Source organism: Petaurus breviceps, unplaced genomic scaffold (genome assembly GCF_028583685.1).
Source record: "Petaurus breviceps papuanus isolate PSGF00001 unplaced genomic scaffold, PetGlider_PUasm1.0 183, whole genome shotgun sequence".
NCBI classification, from domain to species: domain Eukaryota; kingdom Metazoa; phylum Chordata; class Mammalia; order Diprotodontia; family Petauridae; genus Petaurus; species Petaurus breviceps.
In genome coordinates, this window is record NW_027185791.1 from 16,098,282 (window position 1) to 16,118,469 (window position 20,188).

Here is a 20,188-nt window from a genome sequence, read left to right on the forward strand (position 1 = left end):
TTCTTTTTGGAGGGGCAGTTGGGGTTAAGTGACTTGCCTAAAGTCACACGGCTAGTTAAGTGTTAAATGTCTAAGAACAGATTTGAACTCAGGTCCTCCTGACTCTAGGGCTGGTGCTCTATTCACTGTGCCACCTAGTCGCCCCCATAATAGCATTTTTATGGTGCCAAAAACCTGAAAATAAATTGGGTACCCATTGATTGAGGGATGCCTAAAAAATATTTTGGAACACAAATTAAGTGGAATACTATTCTGTAAGAAACTAATGATTAGAGGAGAATGGAAAGTTATATCTTTCAAAATTACAGGTCAGGGAAACCTGATCTGTGTAACTAAATTCCAAGTAGATATTGTTTAATTTATTGTTTCATATTCCCAATGCTTGGCACATAATAAGAGTTGAAGAAACACTTGTTAATTGACTAATTGAAAATAATAAATAAGCAACATAATATAGATCAAGGGTTCTTAACATTTTTTAATGTCCTTGAACCTTTTGGCAGTCTGATAAAGCATGTGGACAGCTACTTAGAATAATGTTTTTAAATGCATAAAATAAAATACATAGTATTACAAAGGAAAAAAAATTTCAATTGATTATGTGTGTGTGTGTATATATATATATATATTAGGGGTGGCTAGGTGGCACAGTGAATAGAGCACCAGCCCTGGAGTCAGGAGGACCTGAGTGCAAATGTGACCTCAGACACTTAACTAGCTGTGTGACCTTGGACAAGTCATTTAACCCCAATTGCCCTGCCTTTCCCCCTCCAAAAAAGCAATATATATATAAAGTTCACAGACATTATGTTAAGAACCTTTGTTTTCAACAATAAAACTTGAAGACTTTTATACATGCAAAAATTAGCAGGTAGAGATTAAAAAAAAAGATTTTCCCCCTAGTTACATGTTAAAACAATATTTTTAACATTTCAGTAAAAAGTTTTGAGTTTCAAGTTCTGTCACCCACTCTCTTCTTCCCCTCCCCCTTTCCTGAGACAGTAAGCAATTGAATGTGTGCAATCATGTAAAACATTTCTATATTAGTCATTTTGTACAAGAAAATTCCAATAAAAAAAGAATGAAAGAAAGTGAAAATAGCATGCTTCATCATGAATCCTATGGGACTGTCTTAGCTCATTGTATTGCTGAGAATAGCTAAGTCATTTACTGTACTGTATTGATGTTACTGGGTACAGTGTTTTCCTGGTTCTGCTCATATCACTTTGCATCAGTTCATGTAAATATTTCCAGGTTTTTCTGAAATCATCTTGCTTGTCATTTCTTATAGCACGATGATATTCCATCACAATCATATACCACAGCTTGATTAGCCATTCCCCAATTGATGAGCATCTTCTTGATTTCTAATTCTTAGCCATCACAAAAAAGCTGCTATAAATATTTTTGTATAGATAGGTCCTTTTCCCTTTTGTTAGATGTCTGGGATATAGACCTAGAAGTGGTATTGCTGGATAAAAGGGTATGTACAGTTTTATAACCCTTTGGGCATAGTTACAAATTGCTCTCCATTATGGTTGGGTCAGTTCACAACTCCACCAACAGTGCATTAGTGTCCCAGTTTTCCCATATCCCCTCCAATATTTATCATTTTCCTTTTTTGTTTTATTAGCCAGTCTGAAAGGTCTGAGGTGGTATCTCAGAGTTGTTTTAATTTGCATTTCTCTAATCAGTGATTTAGAGCATTTTTTCACATGACTATAGATAGATTTGATTTCTTTGTCTGAAAACTGCTTGTTCATACCCTTTGTCCCCTTCCATTCTTTATCAGAAAGTGAGTAGCATGTTTCTTTTTTTTAAGTGCTTTATTAACTTCTGATTTACATCATTCATTTCCACCAGATTTTGAGTTACAAATTTTCTCCCCATTTTTCCCCTACCCACCACCCCAAAATAGCAGACCCACAGGATATCCCCTCCTCCAATCTGCTCTCTCCCATATTTTCTCCCATACCCCTTTTGACTTTTCCAGTAGGGCATGGTGGATCTCTATGCCCCAGTGCCTGTATATTTTATTTCCCAATTACATATAAAATAGTATTAATAATAATAATATATATATTTAAACATTTGATTTTAAAACTTTGAATTAAAGATTCATTCCCTTCCTCCCTTGTCACCCACCCTTAATGGGAAGACAAGCAGTTCAGTATAGGTTGTACATGTGTAGCTAATGCAAAACAGTAACATAGTAGATATATTGTAAAAGACCAACTATATTTCCTTCCCTCCTATCCCATCTCCCACTCGTTCCGTTCTCTACCTTGATCCCTTCCATCTTCTTTTTTTTTCTTTTTTTTTTTTAAAGCAATTGGGGTTAAGTAACTTGCTCAAGGTTACACAGACAGTTATTTCTGGGTGTGGTGCTAAGTATATGAGCCTGGATTCGATCCCAGGTCATCCTGACTCTGGGGTTGGTGCTTTTACTGTGCCACCTGGCCGCCCCAGATCCCATCCCTTTTCAAAAGTGGGTGCTTCCAACATCCCTCCCCCCTAGCCTGCCCTCCCTTCCATCATCCCCCCTCTGATCCCCTTCCCCTCTACTCTCCTGTAGGGTGAGATACTCCATTCAGTGTGTATTTCATTCCCTCCCCAAGCCAAATTCAATGACAGTAAGGTTGACCGATTCCCTTTTGCCTTCCTATTCTTCCCCTCCATTGTAACCATTTTCCCTTGCCTCTTCTATATGAGATAGTTCACCCCATTCTCTCTCCCCATCTTCTCTCATTATATTCCTCTCTTACCTCTTAATTTCACCCTTTAAGTATCATCCCATCCTGTTAAATTGGTCCTGTGCACTCTATGTATACCTGTAAACATATATACACACATTCACATATGTATTTATATGCCCTAATATATAGACATGTATATATATATATGTGTGTGTGTATATATATATATTTCTATTCCCTTCAACTATTTTCATACTGACAAAAGTTTCATCAGTTACAATTATTGTTTTTCCATGTAGGAATGTTAATAGTTCAACTTTGATAACTTCCTTATGATTTCTTTTCCCTGTTTACCTTCTCATGCTTCTCTTGCTTCTTGTATCTGAATGTCAGATTTTCTATTCAACTCTGGTTTTTTCATCAAGAATGCTTGAAAGCCCTCTATTCCACTGAATGACCGACCATATTTTCCCCTGAAACACCATACTCAAGTTTTTCTGGGTAGGTGACTCTTGGTTTTCATCCCAGCTCCTTTGCCCTCCGGAATGTCATATTCTAAGCTCTTTGATCCCTCAGTGTAGAAGCTGCCAGATCCTGGGTTATCCTGATTGTGTTTCCACAATATTCAAATAGTTTCTTCCTGGCTGCTTGTAATATATCTCCTTAATTTAGGAATTCCAGAACCTGGCTATAATATTCCTAGGAGTTTTCTTTTGGGGATCTTTTTCAGGAGGTGATGGGTGGATTCTTTCAACCTCTATTTTGCCCTCCGGTTCTAAAACATCAGGGCAGTTTTCCTTGAGAATTTCTTGGAGGATGATTTCTAGGTTCTTACTTTGATCATGGCTTTCAGGTAGTCCAATAATTTTTAAATTATCTCTCCTGGATCTATTTTCCAGGTCAATGGTTTTTCCCATGAGATATTTCACCTTGCCTTCTATTCTTTCATTTGTTTGGATCTGTTTAACAGCATCTTGATATCTCATAAAGTCATTAGCTTCCATTTGCTCCAATGTAATTCTGAAGCAATGATTCTCCTCAGTGAGCTTTTGAGATTTTTTTTCATCTGGCAAATTCGGCTTTGGAAGGCATTCTTCTCCTCATTGCCTTTTTGAGCCTTTTTTGCCAATTGACTTAGTCTAATTTTTAAGGTGTGATTTTCCTCAGTCAGGCTGTTGATTCTTATTTCATAATTTTCTTGCATTGTTCTCATTTCTCTTCCCAGTTTTTCCTCCACTTCTCCTATCTGCTTCTTAAGGTCCTCTATGGCCTGTAACCAGCTCATATTTTCCTTTGAAGCTTTTGCTGCAGGAGTTCTGACTTCACTGTCTTCCTCCTGTTCCATGCTTTGCTCCTTTTTGTCCCCAAAATAGGAGTCTAATGTTGGAGTCTTCTGTTTGTTTTGTTTCCTTTGTTTGGTCATGTTGCCCCTCAGTCACTTGACCCCTGGGCTTTTTTGCCACAGTAGGACTCTGCCACTAGGCAGGGGAGGTTTCCTCTCAAATGCTGGGGTTTTCTTAGCTGCCAGAGGCACTAGATGGATGCCCTCTCTGAAGCCTCCACACGCTCTGGCAAGCTGGTCACACACCCCAGGACCTCCACCCTAGACTGCAATCTAGATCCAAGCAGATTAAAGCAAGAGCAGTTACCCCTCAGACTGGTCGCTTGGTCCCTCTACACTCTGCAGGCCAGGAGCTGAAGCTGCCACGTGGCTCTGGCTGACTGTGCTGGCTTCTCAGCGGCTTCTTGCTATGCACTCCACTTACTGGGTCCCAAAGTCCAGACTTCACTGACCTCTCACTTTATCTTTTGCATCTGTGTGTTGATAATTCTGGAAGCGGCCATAGCTGCTGCTGATCTGGAGTCCCTCAGGCCAGTGGTTCTGCGCTGGCTGATTCCTGCTTTGCTGTCCTCAGCGGGAGGTTAGCTTCTCTGTGTCATTTTGTGGGTTCTGTAGCTCCAAAGTTTGTTTAGAGTCCCCTTTTACATGGATTGGGGAAGGTAGAAACCAGAGCTGCAGGAAGGTCCTGCTTCTACTCTGCCATCTTGACTCCACCTCAGTAGCATGTTTCATAAGTCCTCTAGAATCTTCGTTGGTCATTACATTGATAAGAGTTAGACACAATAATATTCCATCACATTTATATAACATAACTTGTTTAGCCATTCCCAGTTTGTGAGCACCTCCCATTCTTTGCCGCCTTATAAAGGCCCTATAAATATTAAAAATAATAATAATAATAATAAATAAATAAACAAACAAATAAATAAATAATTCACTCTTAGAATTTATTTTGCTTAAGACTACTCCATCCCTTAATCTCCCCCTAATTGCCCTTCCCTTTTTCTACTTTCCCTCCTGTTTCTGTGTTGAGTAAAATGTATTTCTGTTCCCAATTCTGTATGTGTGTTTCTTCCTTCTTTTGACCGGTTCAGTTGAGAATGAGATTCAACTCTCAAGCATTCCCCACACTGCTCATCACTCTTTGTATAAATGTCTTCTTGTGCACCCTGATTATGTGAGAAGAATCCCCTGACCTTCCTTTCCCTTTCCCCTCAACCCCAGTATATTCCTCTTCTGCTCTCTATCCAGTCTTTTTCTTAAGTTCATCAAAAATAACAGAACCACTTATAGTCCTTGTCTAATTATACTCCCACATAGGGTTCAGAGGGGACATAAATGTATCATTTCCCCATATTTGTATATGAGCAGTCCATCTTTATTTAGTCCTTTATCATTTTTCATTCATATTGACCTTTTAATGTTTTTCTTCAATACTGTGATTAAACTTCAAAGTTTCTAAAGAATTCTAGTCTTTGCATTAATGATGCTTGGAAATTTCTCTGTTTCTTTAAAGGTCCATTTTTTTACTTCGCAGCATTATACTCGATTTTTCTGGGTAAGTTATTCTTGTCTGTAAGCCCACATCCTTTGCCTTCTGGAATATTGTATTCAGAGTCCTCTGTTTCTTTATAACGGCTGCTTGAATTCTTTCTTTCTGGCTGCTTGAAAATTTTTCCTTTGACTTGGAAGCTTTGAATTTTGGCTAAGATGAGAGTTTTCCTTTTGGGGTTTCTTTGAGGAAGTGACTGAATTTTTTCTGTTTCCACTTTGCCATTTGATTGTAAGAGATTAGGGGAGTTTTCTTTTAAGATTTCTTGAAAAAAGATGAATAAGCTCTTTATTTAGTCAAGGCTTTTATATAGCCCAGTCATTCTTAAATTTTTGTTCCTCAATCAGTTTTCTAAGTCAGTTGTTTTTGCTATGAGATACTAAACATTTTCTTTTTTGTTTGTTTGTTTTGTTTTGATTTAGCCTTTTGACTTTAGCTAGGGAAGTTATTTGTTGGAGCAGGCACAGAGGATAACTAGAAAATAATGCCTAGAGCCTAGAGATGGGGTGTCTTGTTTGTGGAATATTCATGAGGCTAAGGTTTCTTGAGTACGATATAAGAAGCCTGGAAAGATTGGAGGAGGCTAGGTTGTGAAGGACTTTCAATGCCAAGCATAGCGTTTTATACTTAATCCTTGAGACAACAGGGAGCCATTGGGATTTATTCTGTAAGGGGTCAGGGTTGGGAATGGGAGTGCAGGTATGTATTGTAGGATCCAGCCTATGCTTTAGGAAAATCACTTTAGGGGCTGAATAAAGGATAGATTGTAGTGGGGAGAGATTTGAGGTAAGCAGATCCATCAGTAGGCTGTTGCAGTAATCTAGTCATGAGATTGTGAGGGCCTGCAGTGTCAGAGAAGAAGGGGATGTGTTCATGTTGCAAAGGTGAAATCGACTTGCGTTGTCAATAGCTAATATGTAAGGAATCAGGATGACTGTTAGACTGAGGGACTAGGAGAATGGTGTTGTTCTCCATAGTAATCGGGAAGGTAGGAAGGGAGCAGGGTTTAGGGGGAAAGATAATGGGTTTTACTTTGGACATAGTGAGTTTAAGATGTCTTCTGGAATCCACTTTGAGATATCAGAAAGGCAGTTGGAGTTGCAAGGTTTGGGGTGGGTTAGGTAGATTTGAGAATCATGAGCATAGAGATGGAAATTAAATCCATAGGATCTTAGATGACATCACCAAATGGAGTAGTGTAGAGGGAGAAGAGAAGAGGGCACAGGACAGAGCCCTGCAGGACATCTAGCATTAGAGGTCGTGATTTGGAAGAGGATCCAACAAAGGAAACACAGATGGAGTGGCCATATAGGGAGAACCAGGAGAGAGTGCTGTACCAAAAACCTTGAGAGAAGAGGGTATCGTGGAGAAGTGTCAGAGGCTGCAAAGAAGCAAAAAAATGAGGATTAAGACAAGATCATTGGATTTGGCAAATAAGAGATCATTAGTGACTAGAGAGTACAGTTTCATTGGATTGATAATCCAGCTTGTAGGGAGATAAGAAGAGAAAGTGGAAACATGTATGAAGGCGTGTAGACGGCCTTTTCAAAAAGTTTAACCACAAAGGGCAAAAGAGATGTAGGACAATAGTTAATGGGACAGAAAGTTCAAATAAGGGTCTTTTCAAGATGAGGGTCACATGGACATGTTTGTAGGCAATAGGGAAAGCCAGTAGAGAGGAAGAGATTGAAAATAAGGGAAAGAGTGGAAGTGACAGAAGAGGCAATCTTTTGCAGGAGGCCAGATGGAATGGGATTGCTTGAACAAGTAGAGGGGTGAGCCTTGTTAGGGAGTAAGACCACTTCATTATTTGAGATGGGTGAAGGAGGAGAGAGTCTCAGAAGGTACCGAAGTGAAAGGAGGTAAAGAAAATGCAGTTAATGATGAATGGCCTTAATTTTTTCTGTAAAATATGAGATGAGGGTTCTCAGCTGGAGATAATGGCATTAGGGGGCATCTTGGGAAGTTTGAGGAGGGATGAAAAGGTTTGGAAATTAAAACAATTCTGAGCTATCACTTCATGCCCTCAAATTAGTTAAGATAGGAAAATTCATTGTTAGAGGACACTTAGGAAAAATAAGTACTCCAATATTTACTGCTGCTTTATTTATGAATTGGTTTGTACCTTCTAGAATACTAAAATTACACAAGAAAAGTTACTATACACTTTGATTCAAAGAAACCAATATTGATGATGCACCCCAAGGATATTGCTGAAAGCCAGAGGAAAAGATCCATACCTACCAAAATGTTCTTAGCATTTTTTATGACAAAAAAATGGAAATAAAGTATGAGCCTAATGATTGGGAAATGGCTCAACTAATGTGATGTGTGACTGTAATGGAATATTGTCATTCTGTAAGGAATGAAAAATTTATTGAAACATGAGAGATATATGATTAAATCCCACAAAGAAGGCTAAGATAAAGTAATAATGGTCATAATGGCTATAGCAGTGAAAATATAGCCAATTCTAAGAGGCAACAAAATTTGGTGAGGATGACTTGTTTGATCTTGATAAAGTACTCAACTTTTCCTTTTGGTAATACTTCTTTAAAGTAGAAGTTGACAACAACTGTGAATCATAACCACATTATTCAAAAGTTTTATTTAGATGATTTAAAGGAAAAAAATGCCTTGAAAATCACTACTTTTAAGATATATCCCAGGGTGGGTAGGTGGCGCAGTGAATAGAGCACCGGCCCTAGAGTCAGAAGGACCTGAGTTCAAATGCGGCCTCAGACACTTAATACAAAAACTAGCCATATGACCTTGGGCAAGTCACTTAGCCCCAGTTGCCCCTTCAACAAGCAGAAAAAAAAAGATCCCAAAGAAAGAGCCAAAAGACCCATACCTTAATAAAACAATTTCGTTAATACCTCTTTTTGTAGCGGCAAAGAATTAAAAGCTAAGAGGATGCTATTCATCATTCAGGGAATGATTGAACAAATTCTGTTACATGAATGCAGTGGACACTGTTGTGTAATAAAGATGGTAACAGAGATGGCTTCAGAGAAGCGTGAGAAGACATCTGAACTGATGTCAGTGTGATCAGCGATACCTGCGAGCCGTGCGCAGTGCCCACCACCATTCAGACAGACTGGTGGCGCTCCCTGATCACTCTCTTTGAGATGCAGGAGCAGACGTTGCTTTGCATGTTTGCAATGTGAGAATTTGATTTTCTCGAGTATTCATGATCATAAAGGTTCTGCTTTTATTGGATCGTATTATTTTAAATGCTGGGATCAAGAAAGAGAAAATGAATGTTAAATGACTGAAAAATAAAATAAATTTTTACCCTCGCTATTTTTTTCTTTTATATTTGTTCAGTTATTGCTGCTCATCTTGACTTCATCATCTTACATCTTTTCCAGTCACTAACTGGTTTAAATAGATTGGATTAGAGATACCATATTTTCATTCAGTGTCATCTTTGATTAGAAAAAGGGAAATCTGGGGAAATTTTTTTAAAAATACATTTATCTGATTTTATTTTTTCTTTCTAGCTATTTCCTGATAAAGGCACTGAAAAAACAGATAAGGTATTTTTTTTTAATAACAATAAAATCTATATTGACATTCTAGGGTTGTGTCTTATATAAATTAGTTGGGTATTATGGATTTGATTGTTTTTCTAGGTTGATTTAGATTCAACAGAAGATACCAGGTTGATAGAGCTGGATGATTCCCAAAAGAGTGAACACACAGTATTAATAATGCCCCCAGAGCCACCTGCTAGTGATGGACAAGACCTGGAGCCTAAATATAGGTAATCTGTAGGTTATTGAGGAGAACACAGAACAACTTAGTGACTCTAGAGAATAAGAAATGAGCAGATAAGAGGCTGAGTATATGTTTCATGTTCCTTTGATCTTCTCTCTTTTTGAAAAATCACCTTGTCAGAGAAAAATCTGGATATACATTCAGATATTTGTAACAGCTTCAGTTTTGTTTCCTACAACAACTTTAATGAACTAATGCAATGCATTTTTAAAGAGTGATTTCATAGGCTTATGTTTTATAAACCTTAAAATAGTTTCTAGATTGGGTGGACATTGTGCTTTTTTACATGCACTAAGTTAGGGTTGGGTAACCTGCAGCCCCTTGGACACATATGGTCTTCTAGGTCCTTGGGTTCAGCCTTTTGACTGAATCCAGTCATAGAACAAATCCTTTTGTTAAGGGGATTTGTTCTGTGAATTTTGGATTCAGTCAAAGGGCCACGCTTGAGGACCTACCGGGCCACATGTGGCCTTGAGGCCACAAGTTCCCCAGCCCTGCACCAAGTCATTAGGGGAACATTGTTAAAAGAAGCTGTTATGTTAAGTATGTCTTTAGCTAATTTTTTAACAATCAGGTAGAAAAAAAGAATATAGTTTGGAAACTGACATTTAGCATTTTTTTTCTTCACAGTTCAGTGGCAACTAGTATTTAATGCCTATATTATTTATATGATTTCTAAGATAATGCATTAACTCTGGCTAATAGGTTGTAGTTTCATTTGTATAATATTATCTATGTTGTTGATGCATTACAGGCTCAAAGACAGTATTTAGTATTCATCAAATAAGATATCAGAATGTGATCATTATAATGACTAAAATTTTTATTCTAGTAGCTATTATGTTTCTGTTTTTAAATAACTTAAATATCCAATTTGGTTTTTAAAAATATTCATTTCTCTTTGTTATGACTTCTTAGGGAGCAAAATTTATCAAATACATAGATACAATTAAAGTTTTAGAAGAAAATAAACAAATTGGTTTGTTTTTTTTAATAACCATGGGAAAAAAAAAACTAATACCATTGCCTTATCTCTCTTAAGCTACAAAAACTTTCCAAGACTGGATCTTAAGCTTTTTGATAGACCACAGGCATTGAAAATTCCTTTCAACAGACATCCTGCAGGAAATAACATTTCAAACAGTCCGGCCCTGATGGCTAAAAGGACTAAACAGGTAGGTTAATCTTGACATAATGTCTGTTTTTTAAAACATAAAAATACATGCATGTATTTATGATCATTCATGTGTTTTACTATACATGAAATATATCAATAGCTAGTCAATTCAACCCTTTTATTGAGTTCTTACTATATGTAAAACACTGTGCTATGTATAGGAGATTAAAAATTTTTTATATTTTAAAATAGGTCCCTGCCTCTAGAAATTTGCCTTCTCTTGGACATGGGGAGTGGGGGTGGGAAACACAGGGCCAGGATAATTACTGAGTTCCTATTATGGTATCACTGTTGACTTTTGTTAGACCTTAAATATAATTTCATACCTCATCTTTGCTTAATGTGAATTCTCAAATATATATATGTACTTTTAGAAAATTCTTGGGAACCAGATATGCTCAGAGTATCATCCAAATATAAAACGAATATACAGTTTGGAAAACTAAGTCTAGCTGCTTGACAGCAAGTTTGGCTTATTTGTGAATAGAAAATCGCTTTTCTTTTTTGATATTGGTCATTAAGATGAGTATCTGTAGTAAATCAGGAGGTTATGGAACTTTAAAGACATCCTCAATTTCTTCCTTGAGCTCTCGTTTAGTCCTGCATTTTCAACTGCCAGCCTTCACCAACACATCTTGTCCCCTTCAAACTGAACGTGTCCAGAAATGAACTTCCTCCCATTTTATTCCTGTAGATGGCACTACTGTGTTTCCAGGCTCTAAATATCAGAGACATTTTTTAATCTCTTACTGCTGCACCCTAATCCAGTTATTCCCCAAGGTTCCTTGTACTTCTGCCATTATGGAAGCTCATTTCCACCCTGGTAGCACACTCCCCATACATTCTTATATACTTTGAAATCCTTTGCTTTTTTGAGTCCTAGCTCAGGTACCTCTTTTTCCATTAAGCCTTCTGTGGATCCCTCTTCTCTGCTCCAGTATGATCGTGATCTCTGCCTTCTTAAATTTTCTGTAGCAAATTGTCTTCTACTTTCCTTTGAAATTATCATAGGGTGATAGGATTTAGAGACTGAAAGAACATTTTGCCTTGCATTATCTTTTTTTATAAACATTTATTATTCTTTCCTATTGGAATGTAAAGCCTTTCACCTATTATGTCATTTTTTTTTCATCTTGTATACCCAGCACAAAGCAAAACAGTAGGTGTCTAATGAATGTTTATTGAATTGAATGCATTGATTCAGTAAGGTTTAAACTAGACAACTTCAGGATTTGAAAATGTGCTGCTCTCAGGGGCGGCTACGTGGCGTAGTGAGTAGAGCGCTGGCCGCGGAGTCAGGAGTACCCGGGATCGGTTTGGCCTCAGACACTTAATACCCACACACACACACCAAAAAAAAACTGGCCGAGTAACCTTGGGCAAGTTACTTAACCCCAATTGCTTTAAAAAAAAAAAAATGTGCTGCTCTTCGAACCAATGAAGATTATGCAGAATGATGGGGTATTTAGTTCTGAGTTTATGATTTTTACAAGAAATTCTGCAGTGACCCCCACAGCTCTCTACTTTGGCCATTTTTTTTTTTACCCTTTTTTGAATAATGGGTGAGACCAGTTTCTTAATTCCTCCAGAAAGTTGATATAAATGACAAAGTTGTGTCTCTCTAGGTGGTATTCTGGAAGAGAGTTGCTAGTCTAAATAAATCTTTACAGATCTGAGGGATTTTCTTTTTAGTTTTTAAGGTGCCAATTTTAGAATGCAATTTTATATATATTTTTTTACTTTAGGGTGTATTGGGCATAATTTTCTTTAATTTTCCTTTTCTAGGAGATAAAAACAGCTCATAAATTGGCCAAGAAATATTATGCAAACCCACCACAGTGGGCTAAGTGCCTCTTCAGTCATTGTTATAGCTTATGGTTCATTTGTTTGCCAGCTTATGTTAGAGTTTCTCATCCTAAAGTGAAAGCACTGCAGCAAGCATATGATGTGCTTATTAAGATGAGGAAATTAGATGTGGATCCATTGGATGAGGCAAGTACAAAAATTTTTATACTTTATAAATGGCTGATTCTAAAATAGATTTTATTTTTACTGTTAAGAAAATTACAGATTTGCAGATAGCTTTAACATCTCCAGAGAAAAGCAACCTACCATTCTCTACAAAGATATACTAATAATAAAATGAAAGAAGAGAAAAGAAATTAAAAATTGAATTAAGAAATAAAAGGACATTCCAAATAACTAACAATAAAAGAAGTGCAAATCAATACAATCCTGAGGTATCATTTCATACCCTGGAAATCAGCAAAGAAAACAAAAGATGGGAATCGTCAATGTTGTATCAGTAAAATTATTTTGGAAGGCAATTTGGAATGATGTAAATAAAGTGACAAAGATGTCTATACCCTTTGAATCAGAGATTGCATTACTAGGTCTGTACTAACCTGAGGAAGTCAGTGGTAAGAACAAAGTTCCCAGATACACCAAAATATTTACAGCAGCACTTCTGGTGACAGGCTATGAAATAAAGCCTTGGGATTGTATTGATGTGCATTTCTCTTATTATTAGCTATTTGAAATGTTCTTTTATTTCTTAATTCAGTTCTTTATTTTTTTTCAATCCATGAAAGTTCACCTTCTCTTGCTCCCACCTCTGTTTCTCTCCTCCCCCGAGAAAAAGAAAAAGGAAAACCCTTGTTATAATGGAGTGTCAAAAGACATTGCCCCATTCACTGTGACCAAAAAATAGGTCTCAATCTTTACTCTGAGTCCATCATCTTTCTTTCTGGAAGTAGATAGCATAATTCATCCCAGGTCCTTCAAGTTTGCTCATGTTGTGCACCAGAGTGCTCGAACTTTCCAAGTAGTCTGTTTTTGTTAACATTTTCCCGTTAGAAAAATTTAAAAATAGTTGGAGCTGTGTTACATAGGGGAAAAGATGTTATGAGTTTATATATTCTCCCATGTATATTGAAGTCATTTTAAATTCTGCTCAAGTGTATGAATATTTTAAACTAACTCATATCGTGTTTTCAATTTTGTTAGGTGTGCTATCGTGTTGTGATGCAACTTTGTGGACTTTGGGGTCATCCTGTTCTAGCAGTTCGAGTCTTATTTGAAATGAAGATTGCTAAAATACAACCAAATGCTATTACCTATGGTTATTACAATAAGGTAATTAAGATTGAGACAGGGGCCAGATAGACTATTATTTAACTTAGGTAGATGCATGTTGTTGCTATTGTTGTTTTAATTCTTGGCAATGCTTTTTGAAATATGAAGCTTTCTGGGAATGATCTTGTTCCATAGAATTTCCTGATGAAACGATTTTTGTTGTCAGGTAGTTTTGGAGAGCCCGTGGCCTAGCAGTAATCGCAGTGGTATCTTCTTGTGGACGAAGGTCCGGAACGTGGTGTGTGGCATCGCACAATTTAGGCAACCACTTAAAAAAGCCACACAAATATCAGGTAATATATAAGTTGTGAGCAAAGCTGAACTTCCTCATTGAACTATGGAACATGCCATTTTATGTAGCATGGTGAATTTTTTAGTTTTCCTAATATTTAAAAAGTGGATGTTATGCTGTGCATTGTATTATGCCTTTGTTATACTGAAGTCACAGTTTACCTTGGTCCAGTATTGTTTGTTGGTGCAACTTTAAATGTGTAGTGAGTTGTTTTTGTTTAGTTTCACAGGTATTAGTACATGTAATATTGAGCTGCTGTTGCCCTTGTCTTTAGCTCCTCGGAATCCCCCAGGTGGAAGTGATGGGGACACGGTGAGCCATGGTAGCGTGGATAGTTCTAATGATGCTAACAGTGGGGAGCACACACTCTTCGTCAGAGATTTAATCAGGCTTGATTCCATTGATAATCACTCTAGCACAGGTACTAAATTCTTCTGGGTTTCACTAACCCATCACATACTCTTGTGTCAAATCTTTTCCAGTCTGTTTTAAACCTTGCTTTTCCTTTCCTGAGGTTGTGCGATATCAATCCTTTTCAGTGCCACTTAATATGTTCACGTGGAAAGAACTAGAGGATTGTCAGCTCTAGAGGGAGAGTTACCCTTGGAGAACAGGAGCAGGGTATTTTTAAACTCCTTTCACAGTCCAGCAGCATCTGGGGATCTGTGCAGTATTATTGATAGAAATGTCAAATTAAAACTTTTCTAATTACATAGGGTAACCTCAGAAAACTTTGAGGTTCTAAACATGTAGACAGAGAGGGATAAAATGTTGCTAAGGTGCCTCTTTATTGTGGAACTAGCTGCTAGGGCAAGCTGCTTCAGAGATTTATTAATCATAACCACAAATGATAACCTCTGTCGATTAAAGTTCAAGATAGAAGTAATGTAAATTACCCTATTGTGTCAGCGTATGTGTGTCGCACATCCTTCTTCCACTCTTGTGTTTTTGTTAATAGCGCAAGCTTTTTCTTAAAGAGAATCCCAAGTCTCATTCCTGTGCTTCCTCTGATGTTCTTGTCTCAAGGACTGGAGTCTCCTTCTCTCTGATCTTTGTTGCTCTGCTTTTCGCTCTGTGCTGTTTCTTGGTGCTGCATGTGTCCTTGGCTGTCATGGTGTGGGGTGCAGACAGACTTGTATGACGTGAAGCCATGGATACACGTGGGCATTATTTCTGCCCTTGAATGTTAACTCCTGCAGGTAATTTCCCATTTATTAGGTTAAATTTTGCTGACAAGTAAGGGGAGGGGGAGCTTTCTACTTACATAGTAAACATTGCCCCAAATGGAAAACTGTCTTAGGTGTCTTGCCTTTTCTCTCTCGCATTTTGGGTAGGATCTTCCCCAGATAGCCAAATACAACTTCATGGCTAGTATTCAAAGCTGGTTTCTGAACTTGCATGGTAATTACTTGAAGCTTAATTTTAATTTCTTATTTTGAGATCTATATAATAGGACCACTGTATACTTGAAATCAGCTTAAAAATTTAGTCTTTTGGATGCTTTAGTAATTAAATTTCTTTCTAGTAGAGGCAGTAGGCATCCATATTATACTGGGTCATAGTATTTTTCATTGAGCAAACATTTAATATGTGCCTTTTCTAAATCTGCTGTGTTAAAACACTGTGGTCACTGCAGTATGCACAAAATAATATTATGTCAGGCTTGCATCTACTGTATAAGGAGCCATTTGCTCCTTTTAGCCAGCAAAATTATTGTGTGTTTGAAATTATGTTCCCCTAGCCTAAGCAGCATGTTTATATATGCTTGAGAAACTAGAGAACAATCTAACAATTACAGGCAGTCCTGAAGTCCCGTAAGTGTGAGTGTCAGCTGTTTCCTAGGATGGCTACCACGGTCATTGCACAGTGCCAGTAAAGAAAATGGGCTTCTGTTCTTGAGAGACCGGATATGAGCTTAGTTCACTGAACATTGTTCATTAACAAAGTTCACGTTTCTCCTTCCCTTCTTCTAGACCTCATGACAGGGGCAACATAACACCTCTGATGGGGACCCTGACCTCTCAATTATCACTGTCTACTGGGATGGAGTATTCTAGTTGTAGAAGACTAGCATTCACATCCCACATTAGTTACCTTTTGACTCTACTTGAAATGATGGCTAATACTCAGATAGCAGTAATAGTTGTAGTAGATGTGGTCCGTGATGTCTCTCTTGTATCAGTAGATACTTGTGGCATATGGAAAACTACTGCCCTAGCTCAGGATCATTCTCTACAAGTTGAAAGCAAGTACCTAATTTCAGATACTCTAAAAGTTTTGTCATAATTCTCAAAATTTTGGGCAAAAAATGAATTTGTTTATATTCTCAGTTCTTTTATTGTCATAGCTGTATGTCTTAATATATGAATTTGCCTCTTGATAAAATGCTTACTGGATTATGGGAGTCTGCAGTATACTTTCTCTTCTCTGTATCTTGCTTTGAGATTCTTGATGCTGACCAGCTTTGCCTTTCTTCATAATATCCTACAGTAACTGGGCTTTTCAAATTCAAAGGGCAATATTTTTAGATACATAATGATCTTACCTTTCCTGTTTTCAATATCCTTTGCTATTTACTGTCATTTGAAAGTGTCTTCTACGTTTTATGAAGTTTCTGATCTCCTTAAACCCTAGAGTCTTATTTTCTTGGATGCAGTTGTGATACCTTATGAATGGAATTTTATTTTTTTAAAAAATCTGTGGGGTAGTTCATAAATGCCAAGTATCATGTGTCTCTACTACAGTTTCTGTTTGTTCTACCAGGTGGTCAGTCTGATCAAGGATATGGGTCAAAGGATGAACTTATAAAAGATGATGCAGAAAGTCTTCATGTACCAGAAGCACATATTGAAGAATTGTTAGCTAAGACAAAAACACAGAGAGACAGTTAAGTGTTGCAACTGAGTGACTTTACTTTGTTTATCTTCTCTATTAGATTTTAAGTCTCTTGTGAGCAAGGCTTATTTATTTTTTGTCTCCTATTCTGTGCCTAACACAGTATCTGGCTTGATACTCACTAATAAATAGATGTTCAATGACTAACTAAATATAACTTGGGATTTTTTTCTTCTGTTATTGGTTTATTGCTGTTTGAATCTAGAGAGACTGAGTCAAGTTGCAGACTAAGGTCACCCAGATAGAAATAGAGCCAGGACTAAAATTCAGCTCTCCTGATTGTCAGGCCAGTGCCCTTTACCCCAAAGGTGTCAAACTCATACCCAGCAGCAAGGAATACACGAAACTCCTGGGTGGACTGAACTAGATTAAAATATGATTTTGGGAAAATGTCAAATTCTGAAATGTTTAACAAAATGAATAAAAATATAGTTCAACATAGATAATGTTAATTTGTGGTTTTCTAAGTCAATATGTGCTGACAGAGTCCTTTCTGTTTGGGTTTGACACCATTGCTTTACACTGTACCATACTGTCAGAAATCACACAGATTTCTTATGGAGTGGGTAAGGGGGTCTTTATTTTGGGGTTAAAATGGCCTAACTAATTTTCTAAGTACCACTAGGAATATTCATCAAGTGGTCATTCACCTGAGTGGTTTTGAAGATTATGATTTCTTGACAGAAAGCTGAGGTGAAATATAGTGAATAATCTTTCCTAGCCTTTGATATCCAACTGTACTCTAACAAACTCCCCTCCCTACAGATAGATTGGAATGAGGCTATAAAAAAGGGGCCTCACCTTTAGGAGTTCCTTCTAAGTATATTGGTAGCTAGTTACATTCTCAGTTTGGTTAATGTTATTAGTGTGAGATGAAGTAGATTGGTTCTGGCATTATTAATTGAAATTGATTGATTCTGATACTCTTGGATTGGCAATATTTGCCCTGTTTGGGAAAACAAAAACTAAGCAATAAAGTAACAGAAAATATGTCAACATCCTAAAATTTACTTTTCTTATTACTGTTCTTGCCCATATCATTGATGTTTCTCTTTAGAAGTTTCTGATGTCCCTGCTTTTGTGGAAAAGCTGCAGCAGCTGAGTCCAGAGCCTTTTAATTCTGCAGAAGCACCCACATCGGGAAGCAGTATTGTAAAAGTTCCATCGGGGATTTTTGATATCAGCAGCCGGAAAAGTAGCACTGGTGAGCCACCTTATCATCTGACATGGCATATTGAACATAGTAGAGGTTGAAATGGCATATTGTAGTGCACTTAAAACATATTTAAATGGGTATAAAGTTGTTGAATTGGTGGTAACTGCTATTTTGAAGAATAGGAAATAATTCTGACCCATAATGACCAAAAATAATTCTGTTCCCATAATGAAACAATTAAATACCCATTAAAGGCTGTTAAAGTGAAAGGCAGTGAAAATTATATAAAAGTCCTTCAGTTAAGCAGAATGAGACAATAATTATTTGCTTGCCCACATTAAAGAGCACGAAGAATCATTCATTTATTAAATGTTGGGTTTCTGACCACAAAGGTTGAGTAAACTAACTGTTTTTTGGCACGCCTTCTCTGTTGGAAAAAAATCTCTTTTTTTTCTTTCCACCCATGCTTGTTAGAGCCAGCAAGAACCACCAAAGGCCATAGTGTGTTTTTTCTGGAACAGATAAGTAATAAAGTAGTCATGCACTTATATGTGCTACCACAGCCCTCAACCTGGGGAAGAAAGGGAAGAGAACCTCAAACTGTCTCCCTCTAATGGAGCCATTTGATTTGGTTATCAGCCCAACTTCTATGAGGAAGCTAAACTTCTGAGGGATTATATTTGAAGATGCATAATTGTCCATGTGTCCATGAAGTGACTGCATTCTCTGTGTCAACCCTTCCCCATGATATTTATCTGAGTTTGACTATCCTGAAGACCTTGACATGGACCCCTCTTCTGTGTCCTCATTTGATGATGGCAATAATTCATAGGAAGGCATCATAATACAGTTCAGAGTGGTGGATTTGGAGACAGGAGCTAGGTTAAAATCCCAGCTCTGCAGCTTATTTCATGTATGACCTTGGGCAAGTTACTTAAGCCCTCCCTGGGTCTTAGTTTTCCTAAATTTATGATCCTGCTGAAGTCAACTGTAGTGTGGGTAGAAAATCCCATGGAATAAAATATACCAGAAAAACTAGAGAGTTTATTTTGTTAATAAATATGTGCAAAGTAAGCTTCCCTCTTCTGTTAAATTTGCAATGAAGCTTTTGTACCTCTTTTCCTTCAGTGTTGGAAGAAAGGGCAAGCAGAGAAATGACTTTTGAGTCTTGAAATTTATCCTAGGTGGCCTCTATTCAATTCTGTGACTAAAAGGTTATTGGGATCTTCCTCCATATCAAAACCTGACAGACAAATAAGATAGGAAATAATAGTCCAAGGAATATCAAACAATAATTAAGTTTTTTCTCTCTTCTCCCCTATCTTCCTTCTATGCTTTACATGTCCCCTTTTTTTTTTTTAATTTTTAGTTCATTACAGAAGGGGAAGGCAATCTAAATAAAATAAAATTGAATTAGCATTCTGGAAATGCCGCAGCTTCTCAATACTTGTAAAAGGCCAGGTCAAAGGCATCAATCTAAGTGCTAAAAAAATTTTTAATCCATCAAAAAGTCCAACTCTTCTGATGCTTAAGCCATATAATTGCAAATTGACAATGATTTGGAAAGATGAAAAAAGTTTGCATAGTTCTGGGAAGCAATGTAATGAAAATGTGGATTGTTGTGCAATGTATCCAACGTTCTTACCAAATCTTTGTTGTTTAAAAAGAAAAAACAAATGACTTTTACTCAGTTTAATAAGTGATTTCAATTGGGAGCAAGCAAATCTTTGTATTGGTGAAATTTAAAAGATTTCATCTTCCTATCCCCAGTACTAATAAGATTCCCACTGTTGCTGGAATATTCTACCCCTCTGGTCGTATATCTGGAGACCTAATCACCATTTGGGAGTTTGGGCTGTTTCCCCACACATTTACTGTTATCCTTTTCCTTTTATGTGAAGGATCTTCTTCTGGTTTTCCCTGTGCTTGTGTGCTGAGAGGATAGGGAGTAAGGACGTGTCTACTTAGTTTTTCTGTGAATCTGAGCTTTCATGGAAATTAAGAGATAGCCAAAAGAGACTTTCTCTTGGGCGTGTTTTTCTTTTTTAGACTTATGCTGACACTGTAAACACTAAGTTTTGTTCCTTTTTATTATTCTACGGAAAATAGGAAACTTGTGGTTTCCTGATAACATTTGAAGGGCCACTTTAGATGTGTTTG

At 37.2% G+C, this 20,188-nt stretch overlaps 1 protein-coding gene across 3 annotated transcripts in view; it reads left to right on the plus strand.

The window, feature by feature from the left end:
* DENND4C (DENN domain containing 4C) overlaps window positions 1-20,188 on the plus strand; it is a 135,018-nt gene that overhangs the window by 88,259 nt on the left and 26,571 nt on the right. Inside the window, exons 14-22 of one of the 3 annotated variants that reach the window (XM_069087917.1) lie at window positions 9,097-9,132; window positions 9,229-9,359; window positions 10,416-10,548; window positions 12,336-12,542; window positions 13,557-13,685; window positions 13,852-13,978; window positions 14,252-14,398; window positions 16,741-16,863; window positions 17,930-18,076. In XM_069087917.1, coding sequence (XP_068944018.1) covers window positions 9,097-9,132; window positions 9,229-9,359; window positions 10,416-10,548; window positions 12,336-12,542; window positions 13,557-13,685; window positions 13,852-13,978; window positions 14,252-14,398; window positions 16,741-16,863; window positions 17,930-18,076 — 1,180 coding nt within the window. The remainder of the gene's footprint in view (window positions 1-9,096; window positions 9,133-9,228; window positions 9,360-10,415; window positions 10,549-12,335; window positions 12,543-13,556; window positions 13,686-13,851; window positions 13,979-14,251; window positions 14,399-16,740; window positions 16,864-17,929; window positions 18,077-20,188) is intronic. The other 2 variants (XM_069087919.1, XM_069087918.1) reach the window with 2 other exon arrangements.